The sequence below is a fragment of the Arvicola amphibius genome, chromosome 7 (assembly GCF_903992535.2).
Source record: "Arvicola amphibius chromosome 7, mArvAmp1.2, whole genome shotgun sequence".
Classification (NCBI taxonomy): Eukaryota; Metazoa; Chordata; class Mammalia; order Rodentia; family Cricetidae; genus Arvicola; species Arvicola amphibius.
Genome location: NC_052053.1, coordinates 131,344,782 through 131,358,236, shown reverse-complemented (window position 1 = coordinate 131,358,236; position 13,455 = coordinate 131,344,782). Strand labels below are relative to the sequence as shown.

The window sequence follows — 13,455 nt, the reverse complement described above, 5'->3', positions numbered from 1 at the left end:
GCAAGTTTTGAATTCGAGGTCAGTTGAACCGAGGAAGTTCCTGGACAACCAGGTCTATGCAGAGAATGATCCCGTCTCAAAAAAGGAAGAAAGAAAGAAAGAAAGAAAGAAAGAAAGAAAGAAAGAAAGAAAGAAAGAAAGAGAGAAAGAGAGAGAGAGAGAGAGAGAGAGAGAGAGAGAAGGAAGAAAGGAAGGAAAGAATGAAGGAAGAAAGCAAGGAAGGAAGGAAAGGAAAAAGAATTGAGGATCTTTGAAATTCTGTTAATATTCAGTAAATTAAAGTCATGAATGAAGAAAAACTGTTTTGAATATACATACATTAATAGTGTCAACTTTTCAAATTAATATTTTGTAGGATAAATTGATGAATTATTTTCCAAACATTAAATGAAGTAGCCTGTTCATAATATTACAATGAAATGCCCAAGGAAATTAACTTTTAAGGGACAAAGTTTATTGTGCTCACTCTTTGGCCTCGAATTCACAAAGATCCATCCGCTTCCGCCTCCTGATGAAAGGCAAGCGCCACCACCATTCTTAACATGCTGAAACAAGAATGTCCCCAAATACACAATGCTCTACTCTAATCTGGCAAAGACCACACACCTAAACAGTTTCTTCCAAGTCATCAGCAGAGTACCAAGAGATTTTTTTTCATGACAAAGCTTAACAGAGTTTATAAATTATGCATAAATAGACATTATAGTCTTTTCCCACAGATGTACGGGAGAGTCTCTAGAACCAGATGGTTATCACAAAGAGCTCAGGAAACAGTCGGGAGAGCAGCAGACAACGGTGCTCAAAAGCTGTAGTGGAAGTGTGTCACCCGGATAGAAGAGTGACCGCCTGGTTCACCGCAGCATGGACAGTTCTGCGGAGGCCTTAGGTGTAAGCGGGAATCTATACATGGGCCTGAGGCATCATAGACCTCACTAGGACGCTGGAAGTCTTCTAAAACATTTTCTCTAAGCAGTTGCACCTAAAGGGCTGAGTTCTCTCGCTCTTGATTCCTCTCCACGCTACTCACCCACCACCCTAACCCCACCAAAGCTGAAGCAACCGGTTAGCAGAATATCAGCCTGAATCCAGTTCACCTCTTTCCGGCTGCCGCCTCTAAACTCAGAGCGATCCCCGTCCTTGAACTAGCCGGTGTCAGAGCGGATCTGGGATCTGTGGCCTGAAGAAGCGCACTTTCTCAGTCCTATGTACTTCCGGGCAAGCTGAGACGCTCCTGCTATCCGTGGCCACTCTTGGAGGGAAATCGTTTCAATTCCGTTCCGAGTCCAGTTGGTTGAGCCGCTTTACGATCATGCTGTTGATTTTCTTAAGGTCGTCTATGTCTCTTCCCTCAGCCGTCAGTCTTCTTGACACGTCGTCCATCTGGTTTCCTGTCTGAACTTCAAACGAAAAGCAGACTGTTAGAGCAGGGCCAGCAGAGGGAGCCCCGGGAGTGCTGGGTGTCAGGGAATCCCCCAGCGTCCTGGAAACTTAGTTCCTCAGGAGTGAGGATCCCAGTGTCATTTCCAGGACCTTTCTCAGAAATGGCTTTCTCTGTTGTCTGGAAAAATGACATTCTCTGGGCCCTAACACCTACCTCTGCCTCCATACACATGAACATAGAAACACACAAACATATGCACACATACATATACACACACATAAAACATAATGAGATTAACATGTCTGGCCCAGGGTGCTCACTTGAACAACAAAAATATACATTTTTTTTTTATCTCAAGTTGGCCTTGAACTCATGTTTCCCCATCTCTTGTCTGCCAAGCTTTGCGGGTACAAGTGTGTGCCCTCCCATCCATCATAAAGACACTCTTAGTCCCTCACCTCGCTTCCTGGCCTCAACGTAAAATACTTGAGAAGACCATGGTCCACCGACCCAGCACTCAGGTAGCGGATGGGAGCAGACTCCACACACCAGGAGAACCAGTGAGACCAAATCAAAACCCAAAGCAGTTGGTGGCGCACGCCTTTAATCCCAGCACTCGGAGACAGAGGCAGGCAGATCTCTGTGAATTCAAGGCTAACCTGGTCTACAGAGTTCCAGGACAGGCTCCAAAGCTACACAGAGAAACCCTGCCTCGGGGTGGGGGTGGGGGAAGGCAAAGTAAAAACATAAAAACAAACGTTTGAGGCAAATACCAAATAATTCCTTTCTGTTTTAGCTATTTATGTCACTGTCATTGGTTTAATAAAGAGCTGAATGACCAATAGCTAGGCTGGAAGAGGTTAGGTGGGATTTCTGGGGTCAGAGAGGACTCAGAGAGGAAGAAAGGTAGGGTCTCGAGACAGACATGGAGGAAGCAGCAGGAGCAGCACAGAGAGATGAGATAACGAGCCACGTGACAGAACGTAGGTGAAAATAAATGGGTTAATTTGAGATATAAGAGCTAGTGAGGAACAAGACTAAGCTATAGACTGAGCTTCGATAATTAATAAGAAGTCTCCATTTGGGAGCTGGCAGACAGAGAAATGCTCGTGACACCTTCAGTGATGTACCAAACTAAGAATGCTCCACCTAAACATCTCCAATGGGAAGTTCCAAGGATACAGCTTTTCCAAGCAGTCATCCATGCTGGAGCGGGCTTCCCGGTGACACAAGCTGCTGCAGAGGTACTCGTGATTGAACACTTGGTCCACTGGCAGACTGTTTAGAGATGTTTAAGCCAATGGCAGTGACACATCTTCTCACAGTATAAAGGAGTATTCTGCAACAGGAGGGCGGGGAGCTGAGAGTTTACATTCTCATTCCAACTCCAGTTCCCTCTCATTTGTGGTGAACGATGTCATCTCTCAGATCCCTGCTCCTGCCACCATGTCTGTGGCTTGCTACTATGTCTCCCCAGCATGATGGACGGTTACCCCTCTGAAACCCAGTATCTTAAGGGCATCTTATTGCTCCTGGACAGGGTCCTTGGGCATGAGTCCATGGCATGCTCCCTCAATGCTAGGTCTCATTTGGGTACTATCCCAGAGGGGTGACCAAAATTGAAGGAGACTCTACTGCGTATCTTCTACATGACCTTTTAGAGACCCCCAAGTCCCCTCCTTTAAGTTGTCTTTTGTTGTGTGTTCTAGCAGAACAGCAGAAAAGCAGCTGCCACACCTTTACTGGGATTGCACAGGCAATCCCAGTAAACTCCTTGCTCACCAAGCTGAGCTGGAAGTGCAGTCAGCTCTTTGGTCTATCTGGGTGGGGCGAATAGACATTATTTTCTTGTCTCCACAGGAAAAATCACACAATTCCCCTTCTTACACACCCAGCTTCAAACACCGAAAAGAGATTCTCACGACCAACATCTCCACCTCCTCTGCTCTGAAAGGATCATAAATAAGAAGCATTGCAAAGACGTGGAGTTTTGTCTCTCGTTTAAAATGGCTGAAGGCAAGGCAGGCATGGCGGTGCAGGCATGCAATCCCAGAGCTCAAGAGGCTGGGACAGAGGATCTCAAATTCAAGGCCAACCTTGGCTATGTAGTGAAATCCTATCTCAAAAAGAAAAAAAAAATGTCAGATACCATAAGCAAGCAGAAATGACAGGAGGGAAGACCTAAGCTACCAGTCCAAATGATGTTAAACATAATACCCTCCCTGGGGCTGGAGAAGGCACTCGGTGGTTAAGAGCACTTGTTGCCCTTTCAGAGGACCCAGGTTCAATTCCCAGCACTCATATGGCACCTTACAACTGTCTGTAACTCCAGTTCCACGTGATCTGATGCCTTCACACAGACATACATGTAGACAAAACACCAATGCACATAAAATAAAAACTGAGAAAAAAAAGTAACATTCTCCCTATCCCCAGTTGCTTATAGCTTTCTGTGATATGGGAGAAAGTAGCAATAACTCCAGATAATAGTATAAAAGGATTGTCTGAGAGAGATCTGTGGTGGCTCTGATGGAGGAGTGCATGCATGCATGGATGCACGCACATATGCATGCACATATGCATACACACGCATGCACACATGCCCACACACACATCACAGAGAGGCAGCTCCTCTCGTGCTATTCAAAGCAAACAGAAGGCTGACATGAATCTGCTTAGGGTTCTCTGCACTGAGGAGCGGATATGGGAAAGACTCCGTGTCACCAATTAAGGGTATGACATGTATCTCCCAGGCCAAGAGCAGACAGGACAGGAACCAGCACCAAACAGGGAAGAAGTGGCCTGCCCTCACTTCCCCAGCACTGACTCTGGCCATTAGCCTGAGCCCTTGCTACTCTGAACTGACCTCTGGGGTGATACACAAATGAGAAATCATGAGGGGAAGTGTAAAACCTCAGGAAATGTATGCTATGTCTAAATGTAATGAAGACATCGACGTACTGAGTAAAGAAAGCTAAAATTAAGCACAATAAGTTGTATACAGCTTGGAGCAGAAGGCACTCTAAGTGACAAATTTTTAAATATGTAACAGAAATGTGACCTGACCTTGTGGGAGCATGCTGTGGACTTGTGCCCAAGGACCCTATGCAGGGGCAACAAGGCGCCCTTGAGACACTGGGTTTCCCCCAGTCTTTTACTGAAAACTGATGGCCAGAAAGTGCTTGCTCGCTGGAGCCGCAGCAGCTAGCTATGAAGCCAGCTACGAAGGACACACACACACAAATAGAGACAAGCCTGCCTGAAGTACTCACTTATTAGGAAGATGGCAAAGAACACCAGAGCTAGGCTGACCGTCAACATCAGGAGCAGTCCCACAAAGAACAGACCGCGTCTTCCATTTCCTGGGTGCGCAGCAGTGTTTGAGATTTTCTGCTCTAACGCTAATAAGAGAGAAAGCGACAGAATCTCAGAACCAGACAGAGAGATGTGGTGGCACTCTTTTTCCCTGGACAGCCCTGGGAAGTGACTTCTGCATTAGGGGTGCCTTTGGAAGAGCGATTTTGGAACTGTTTATCTTTCCTGTAAGAATTCAGAGAATGAGTGGGGCTGCAGCTGCGTCCTTGGACACGTGTGGAAGGATCTTTGCAAACTGTTAACTGTGGAGTAGAGCGGCTGGAATTATTCTTTGGAGAAGGAATGGAAAATTGATGGGAACGCGACTGCCCATCCCCTAAGTGATCTGAATGGAGCTATGTAGGATGCCTTCCCTGTGTGGAAGACCAAACACTGTGTGGCATCTCTCAGGAAATTGCTTTTATTATCAGAATAATCACTTAGGTCTATATCCATTAGACAAAAAGGGCCCCTGGGGTGTTTTGGTTTCTTAAAGCTATTTCCAAGATAGATTTGCTCAAGGGGTGAGGCTCTTCTCAGCACTTTGTGCTGGGAATTGCCTCTCATTAGCTACTTTGTAACTCTTAGGTGCCCAGTAATACTCAGATAAAGTTGAATAAGAGCGGCGAGCCCCTGGGGTAGGGAGATTGCTGGATTACATTTTATATTCTCCTCCTCTCTGAATTGGTCCCAAGCATTGCACTGCTTGATTATGTAACCAAGTACATCTCCTGTTCCATCCTCTCCACAGCTTCAGCCTCCTCAGCAAAGCCACACCACAGGCTGACAGCAACGCCCACTGTGATAAACAGACGAACCCGTCAAGGACAAAAGAACTCGGAAAAGACAGAGAGGAATGGTGGGTAGAAAACTAAACAGTTTAGAGCGTTCATGAAACAAACAGCAAGTGGCCATTAACACCTGTGTTCCAATACTCATCAGTTAAGCTAGAAAGGCTGGGGCCCTGGGAGCCTGAGGGGCTGGTTTCTAACACTTAGGGTGCAAGAAACACTTTGTGTTCAGGAGATTTTCGTTTTGCTCTCACATCCCTTCTAATACTTTGTTTGGACAGTTTGTAATTAGTAAGTAGAAAATGAAGTTGACTCTTTGCACATCAGAATTTTAACTATTTTATTTATAAACTAGTAAATGTGTTGAACATTTTTCTCAGCATTCTCTACTGACCCAAGGCCCCTGGGAAGCGGAGAATATAACGAACCTAAGCACGGCCACCAAGAGGCATGATAGCTAAGAGGGGCTGAGCAGGTCCTGGAGGGCCAGCGCTGCAGCCTCCCCCTGCCCAGTGACAAAAACACTGTGGGGTTCTTCTCCGGGGGCTTTAAAGGGACAATCGGGACATGAGTGGGCGCCTACTAAGTGACCACTACCAGGAACTACCTCTCATAGCCCAGGCTGACCTGAAATGTGTCACCCTCCTGCCTCACCCTTCCCCGTGTTGAAATTACAAGTGTGGGCCAGCGTGCCTGGCTTCTCTCAGGAATTTTTAAGTGTTCAGATCTTGCCAAGAAAGCCAATAATCCTTTGAAAGATTGGGAGCATAAAGCAAAGACTGTTTGACTCTAAACAGCATTTCTAGGGCCCAGGGATTGCCCCCACCACAGGAAACACATCCACTGTGTCCTTGATGTTTTTAGGAAGTCCCAAAGCCATGGCAGCCTGAAGCACTTCCAGGATCATACATACGGAATAGATGTTGCGATTCTGTCGGACAGAGATTGAGTTTGTTCAAGTCATTTATGGAATCCACAACATAGAGTTTTCCTTCTTCATGGATGCCGTGAGGTTCAACACCCTGGGAGGAGTGAGTCATTGTCCCTGAAAGAAAACGCCACCATCAGGAAGAAGAGGCACAAGCCAGAGCAGCAGGAAGACAGGCTGGCATAGAAGCCACCATCAACAAATGCTGTGCTAGGGTCTAAAAAGGCTGTGGTTAGGAAGAAGTGTGTCCTTGGTGGGCCACTGTAGCAGCTATTCTTTGGCCTCTGCTTGCCAGACTCGAAGGTGCAGTTAGCATCCAGCAGCTCTTACAGGTGTATCCGCTATGTTCCTTCCTCCTGGGCTTCCAACTTGCCTCTTATTTTCCCTGGGTCTGATTTTTATCTCATAATTGCCTTTCAAAAGGTGCCTCTCTTATCAGAAGGTTCTTAGTTCGACATGCTTCAAGTCCTTTCTGCAAAAACACTACTTACAATTATAAAGACAAAGCAAGCTAGCCAACAAATGACCATAAAGAAGAGCAGACAGACCTATAGATAGCCACGAACCCTTCTACGTTCCTAATTGAACACAAAATTGCAGTCTTGGGCCTGGCAAGATAATAGTACTTGCCACCGAGCCTGACCGCCTGAGTTCCATCTCAGAAACCCTTGTGAGAGGAAAGACTGGAAGAGACAAGCTGTCCTCTGGCCTCAGGACACAAGGCACAGCACAGCACTCAGGCATTACTCCCGTATAGCATAAATAATGGAAAAATATTAATGGTCATGTTTGTGTTTTCTTCAGATTGGCATGAGTCCTGGCCCTCGGATGTATCCTTTAGCCATTAGATGCTTGCTGTGGCTTTCCAGGATAAAACCTTAGCAAATACAGGCCTTAAAGAAAGGATCTGCCACCAGGCTGGGCATGGTGGTGCACTCCTTTAATCCCAGCACTCCCAGAAACAGAGGCAGGTGGGTCTCTGTGAGTTCAAGGTCAACCTGGTCTACAAAGCCCAGATCAACCAAGGCTATTACACAGCTATGATTATTATTTTTATTTTCTCTGCCTTTTTATTGTTTTTTTTTTTTTTTTTTTTTTTTGCTTGCATGTGTGTACGTGCAGCACACACATGCCTGGTGCCCAAAGAAGCCTGAAAAGGCAGCTGGATTCCAGGAACTAGAGTCAGGGATAGCCGTGAACTACACTGAGCTAGCTGGTTATATCTGAACCCAGGGCTTCTGCAAGAGTAGCAAGGAGTTCCAAGAGTGCTCCACCGCCGCCCAACAAGAGAGGAATCTTGATAGTTCTGGAACCTGATCTCTCTATCTGGCTTCTGAGAAACATCACTTATGTAACAAATACTTTTCCACCTGAGGTTTATGTGCGAATACTCTTTCACAAGAGCACACTTCCCCACTGAAAACCCTGAGTAGACTGGAAAAGTCTACAGCAAAATGCTTGCTGCCCAAGCATGAGGTCCTGACATCACATCTGAGCACATAAAAACTGCGTGCAATGGTGTCGTCTACAGCCCCAGCGATGGGGGATGTGGGAGACAAGCAGATCAGAGAGGTTCACTGGCCGGCCAGTCTAGCCAAAGCGGTGAGCTCCAGGGTGAGAGAGAGACCCTGTCCCAAACATAACGTGGAGAGTGACAGAGGAAGACAGCTGATATTGACCTCCTGCCTACATGAGCATGTTGAGCGTGCACACACCACACACATACACACTACATACATACACAGCATGCACACACCACACACATATACACACCACACATACACAGCCACAGCATACATATACACACCACACACAATTACCACACATACACACCACACACATGCACACCACACACACAAACACCACACATACATATAGCACACATATACACATCACACACACCACACACACACACACACACACCACACATACACACACACACACACCACACACATACACACCACACACACACCACACATACACACTACACACATACCATACACAAACCACACATACAGACCACACAGCACACAGCACACACACACACAAACACATCATGCACACATATACATGCATACACACATACGCACAATCTAACATAAGAGATCCTGGGCCATGGAAAGATGTGAAAAGAAGGCTTCCAAAACTTAATGACTAAGAAAGCTTTTGCCTTCTTCCTTCCATAAAGCGAGTTGGTGGGTGATATAAGGTCTGAGGTCTAGAAGGCATTTTAGAAAGTCAAGGCAGAGGCTAGAGAAGAGAAGGCTCAGATATTCTGAGTGAATACTGCTGTCCCAGAGGGCCCAAGTTCAGTTCTTAGTGCCAGTGTCTGGGGGCTCACAACCACCTGTAAGTCCAGCTCCAGCTCCCTCTTCTGGCCTTCACGGGCACCTGCACTCACGTGCATGTACTTAGACACAAATACATAATTAAAATAATTCTGAGAGGGAGCAGGAGGCTGTAAATGTTGCACCTGCTGTAGGTGGCAACAGATTTCTTCCTGATGCCATTCTTCTGAAAAGATTTCTTTCAAGACCCAACCACTGAATGAAAATAACCATAGAGATGGGAGAAACTAAATGGGGGGAAGGTGCTAATATAGCCATAGAGAATCTGGGGGGAAAAGTATCACTTTAAACTACACTATTAAAAAAAACCTCAAGGGCTGGAGAAAAGGCTCAGCTTTTAGGGAAGCTTGCTGGTCTTCCCGAGGACCTGAGTTTGGTTCCCAGCACTGAGATCAGGCAGCTCACAGCACCTTGAACTCCAGCTCCAGGGCATCTGGCCTCCTCCTCTGGCCTCTGTGAGCACCTACACATGTGTGGCTTACACACACACACACACACACACACACACACAAATAATAATAATAATAATAATAATAATAATAATAATAATAATTTTAAAATGTTGGAGCTGAAGAGCATTAACTGCTCTTCCATAGGGGCTGAGTTCAATTCCCAGCAACCACATGGTGACTCACAACCACCTATAATGAGATCCGATGGCCTCATCTAACATTATATACATAATAAATAAATAAATGTTTAAAAAAATTTTAAATGTCTTTAGAAGAACAGAAGTCCAGTGGTTGCCCAGTGGCACCTACAATTTCATGGCACTTGTGTAAACCGTGTCCGTGGATCCCTAGCTAAGAAACACCCTATGCTCAGAAAGTCATGAACTACTTGTAGTTTCCGTCTTCCTGAATTTTTAATTGAAAAAATGCACAGTGCTCTGCATGCATTGAGACAATGCCAACAAGCATGCTAAATATTGAAATGATTGAATTTCAAGTATATTCCACGGAGCGATCCTAAGGGAATGATTGACAGGAAACAACTGAAAGCAAAAGCAGCGGCAACCAGGGGTGAAAGTGCTTTAGCTAGCAAACCTCACCCCTCGGCAGAGGAGCCACGCCCGCCAAGTGTTGACGGCTGCCTAGGTACCTGGCGCTCAGCCATCCTTCTACAGGAGTTTTCTGTCTCATCATCTCTGTAGACCTTATTATCCCAAACATTGTTTTTTTTTTCTTTTGGACCAGGAAAAAAAAAAAGCTGCATGTGTCAGGTGGTGGGATCATTGCTGCAAATACCGCTTCTATTTTGGGCATGGTAACGGAGACAGTTCATTTCTGAGTCTGACTTAATATCCTCGAGCTCCCATTTCACCCTCAGGAATGTCACTGCTGTTGCCAAAAAACAACAACAACAACCAAACAAGCAAAAAAAAAAATTGTTTACAAAGGAGAGGACCACCGCTAGAAAAATCATTGCTAAAAAGTCCTGTTTTCAGAGTAACAGTCCGGCTAATAAAATTTACTAGCCTTCCTGCATACTAAGAAAGAGATGCCAAGAAATGCAAGGGATGGAGAGATAGAAGGCACTAAGCCTCGCAGCCTGGATTCAATCTCCATCTGGTTCAATGAGAAAGCAGCCTGGATTCAATCTCCATCTGGTTCAATGAGAAAGGACTCCTACAAATTTACAGGTTGTCCTCTGACCTCCACATGAGCATGTACCCGCCCCCAACACGCTCATAACTTAAAATAAAATCTGTAATAAATGTGTAAGGATTTATTTTTTTTTAGCTAAGACAACCCAAGTAAATAATGGATTGCAAGAAAATCTTTACAGTGAGCTCGAGCCCACAGCGTCAGTAGATGTATTTCAATATACCTTCTCAGCATTGCGCCATGGAAAAAGACAAAGTATGAGGAAAACATTGTTGGGGGACTCAGGGCTCCTGAGTGACTCTGCTGGTAAATGAATACGAGGTCACACGTCTTGAAAACCAGAACCCACAGCTGTTGACGCCCGCGGCTGCTATCTTTGGCAGCTGGAATGAGGGTATTCGGGAGCAACCAGCAAGGCCAGTGCAGAGTGTCATTACCCATGCGTGTCACACTAACCTGACCCTCCTGCGCCACCCCACCGTGCAGATCTACTGACCCACCAATGGCCAAAGCAGCAGCCTTTCATGGAAGTCTTTCTAATCCTGGAGCTGAGACGCGTAAGTAATCTCGTTTTCCTGTGCTCTTGGTCACGGCTAACAGCTGAGCCTTTTGCCATTTAATAGCTGCTTGATTTTCGACCAATAGATATTATGGCAAATGAAAATAGTCTCTGAAAAAACAAGAATCTGCATTCTCCCTGCATGCGTTGCTGGCCAGACTGAAAAAATAACTCACACCACATTGCACGCTACAAACTCAGAACACCATTGAGACTGAATTCAAAGCTTAACACGATGCTTTTTTGAGTAAGTCACGGCCACTTGCGAACGGCACTCCTGAGTTCACTCGATTCAGGAAGCAATTTTTAAAATCAAATCTACTTCTTTTCTATGAGAAGTCAGAAAGCACAGGGCTATGCAATGAAAACCCCCAGGACTCAAGAATCGTAGCTCAGTCTCAGGACGGAAGAGCATGCAAATTACTTACGAAAACGTGAGCTGACTTCTCAGTTGCCTGGGAAAGACAACTACGCAGGAGCAAAGACAGCAAAACTTTCTACCAATTCTGTAGTTTGATCTTCTGCTGCTCACAAGGGCTCCCATGAGGCCCATAAACCCAGCACATAATTGGTGGGTCTATATTTAGTGTTAACTTAGCCACGCAATGCAAGATTCCCCTGTAATGTCTGAGAGTTTAGATATGCATTACTGAAACTTTGGCTTTACCACAACGAACCTCCAAGCCTTAATTCAGTTGGTAACTAATGTGGTTCTTATTAAATTGAAGCCAAATGTCCTTACTCGGTGGGCGTGGCTGGGCTGAGGCAGCTGACAGAACGCTCCCAACACTTCTGCTATGGTGGCTCCTGTGTATTAGGACCCTGCCACGGGCTAGCGCTACCGGTGACAGCTGGCGTGCAGGGACTCCAGACCGACCGAAGAGCTGCAGAAAACAGGAAGAATAGTTGTGACAGCACAGCTAGACCGATGGCCGGCGTGTTAGCTTTCCACCCACTGTCATAGTGTCCCAAATGAGCCCGCTGTTCTAGAGAATGAAGGTCTGTACTAGCCCACAGCTGCAGATCTCTAGAGCGGGCTTGCGGCAAGAGAAAACATAGTGGGCACAGCAGAAACAAGCGGCTTTGTCCCATGGCATCCAAGAAGCATAGGATAGGAAGGGCCGGATCTGAAGATGCCCTCAAGAGCATGACCCTAACGATCTGCCTTTCACCTAAAGGTCCATCATTTCCCAGTGGTGTCACAGGCTGGCGACTGAGCAAGCTTTCAACACTCGCCTTCAGGGAGGTTTTGAAAGACCTAAACTAGAGCAGCAGGTCCGGGACTCAGGGCCTCCAATGAGCTACCTAGAGTGTGAGCGCAAAGATTACACATTTCATCATTCCTTCCAAGACGATTTCTTCTCTGCTTAGTCACGCATCTGGCTCTTGGGAAAACCAGTCTTGTTTCTCTTCCTTCTGTGCCGAGCAGCTCTGCCCCCTGGTGGGCAGTGGAAACCGCTGCCCGCAAGCTGCCGGTGCCAGATCTGGGGCTGCTCCGTGAGGCTGGGAAGACTTGCAGTTGTTTATGGCCTTACCTTGCCCCTGCTCATCACTCTGCTTCAAAACCGTTGGAGTATGTGTTCCAGTTTCCCTTACGGTGTTTCCTTTAGGGACGTAATTAACTTTCGGGGATCAGGAATTCTCATTTTGAGAACCAAGACTACGCAATTGATAACTTCGATCAGAAGTGTCACATATTTTAAACTAAGCTCTGAATGGATAAGGTGTTCCCATCAGCTTGTCCTGCAGGTCAGAAAACAAAACCCTAATTACCCATTTTGCCTCAAATCCCGTATCCTTTGCTTAACTACCTGCTTCATTTCATGATCACGGTTCCCCCCCTTCTCTAATTTTCTAATTCTCAAGTATTAATTAATCCTCCAGAGATGGGAAATAGAGCCTAAGAACACCATCACCAGAGGGTAAGCAGCTTCCAGTCACACCGGTCTAAAGGCTTTGGTCAGAGTCCTGGAAAATGACTAGTCGGGAACAGGGCAGCTTCTCGAACGTCTGAAATGCCGCTTGAAGAATTTTGAATCAAAAGAAAATGTTGTCATGTAAATTGTCTATTCTGGGGACATTTTCAAGGATTCCTTGCTATTTCTTTCAAATGTCGCTTGTGATATTCAGATTCAATTCCCAGGAAATCCAATGAATGCCACCGTAGAGTCAAATACACCCATTGTTGATTGCTTCAGGCTGAGAACCAGTGGTTGGCTGGCCAGCCACACAGCACTTCATTACTGTCAACTCTGTTTTATACATCAGGTTCCCAGAAATCTATCAGCAGAAATTACTCAATGATTTCTTGAAGTTTCCATCTTCATAAACTCAAGTGTGGGATAAGCATTCTCATTTCTGAAATTGAACAAGACACCAGAAAATGAAAAGAGCTCCCATGCTCTTGGGTAGGTAGAATTAACAGTAAAAATGACAATCTTACCAAAAGCAATCTACAGATTCAATGCAATGCCCAGCAAAATTCTT

At 45.8% G+C, this 13,455-nt stretch overlaps 1 protein-coding gene across 2 annotated transcripts; it reads right to left on the bottom strand.

The window, feature by feature from the left end:
- Window positions 1-432: 432 nt before the first annotated feature.
- On the bottom strand, window positions 433-13,455 carry Lsmem1 (leucine rich single-pass membrane protein 1). 2 transcript variants are annotated; one of them, XM_038335897.1, is made up of 6 exons: window positions 12,885-13,455; window positions 12,504-12,711; window positions 11,711-11,852; window positions 6,440-6,571; window positions 4,654-4,782; window positions 433-1,397 (listed from the first exon to the last, which is right to left on the bottom strand). In XM_038335897.1, the coding sequence occupies exons 2-6, from the start codon at window positions 12,516-12,518 to the stop codon at window positions 1,267-1,269; spliced, it is 549 nt and encodes a 182-aa protein (XP_038191825.1). In that variant the 5' UTR covers window positions 12,519-12,711; window positions 12,885-13,455; the 3' UTR covers window positions 433-1,266. The 2 variants fall into 2 exon arrangements, with proteins under 2 accessions (XP_038191825.1, XP_038191826.1); XM_038335898.1 differs by having other exon boundaries at window positions 11,646-13,455.

Bases quoted from the DNA above. Each gene is read 5' to 3' on its own strand.
- Lsmem1 (XM_038335897.1), bottom strand. The intron at 6,572-11,710 runs GTAAGGACATTT...GTTTTCTTTCAG, and splicing joins AGCCCAGCCACGCCCACCGA to GGACAATGACTCACTCCTCC. The intron at 1,398-4,653 runs GTGAGTACTTCA...TTTCGTTTGAAG, and splicing joins CTTTGCCATCTTCCTAATAA to TTCAGACAGGAAACCAGATG.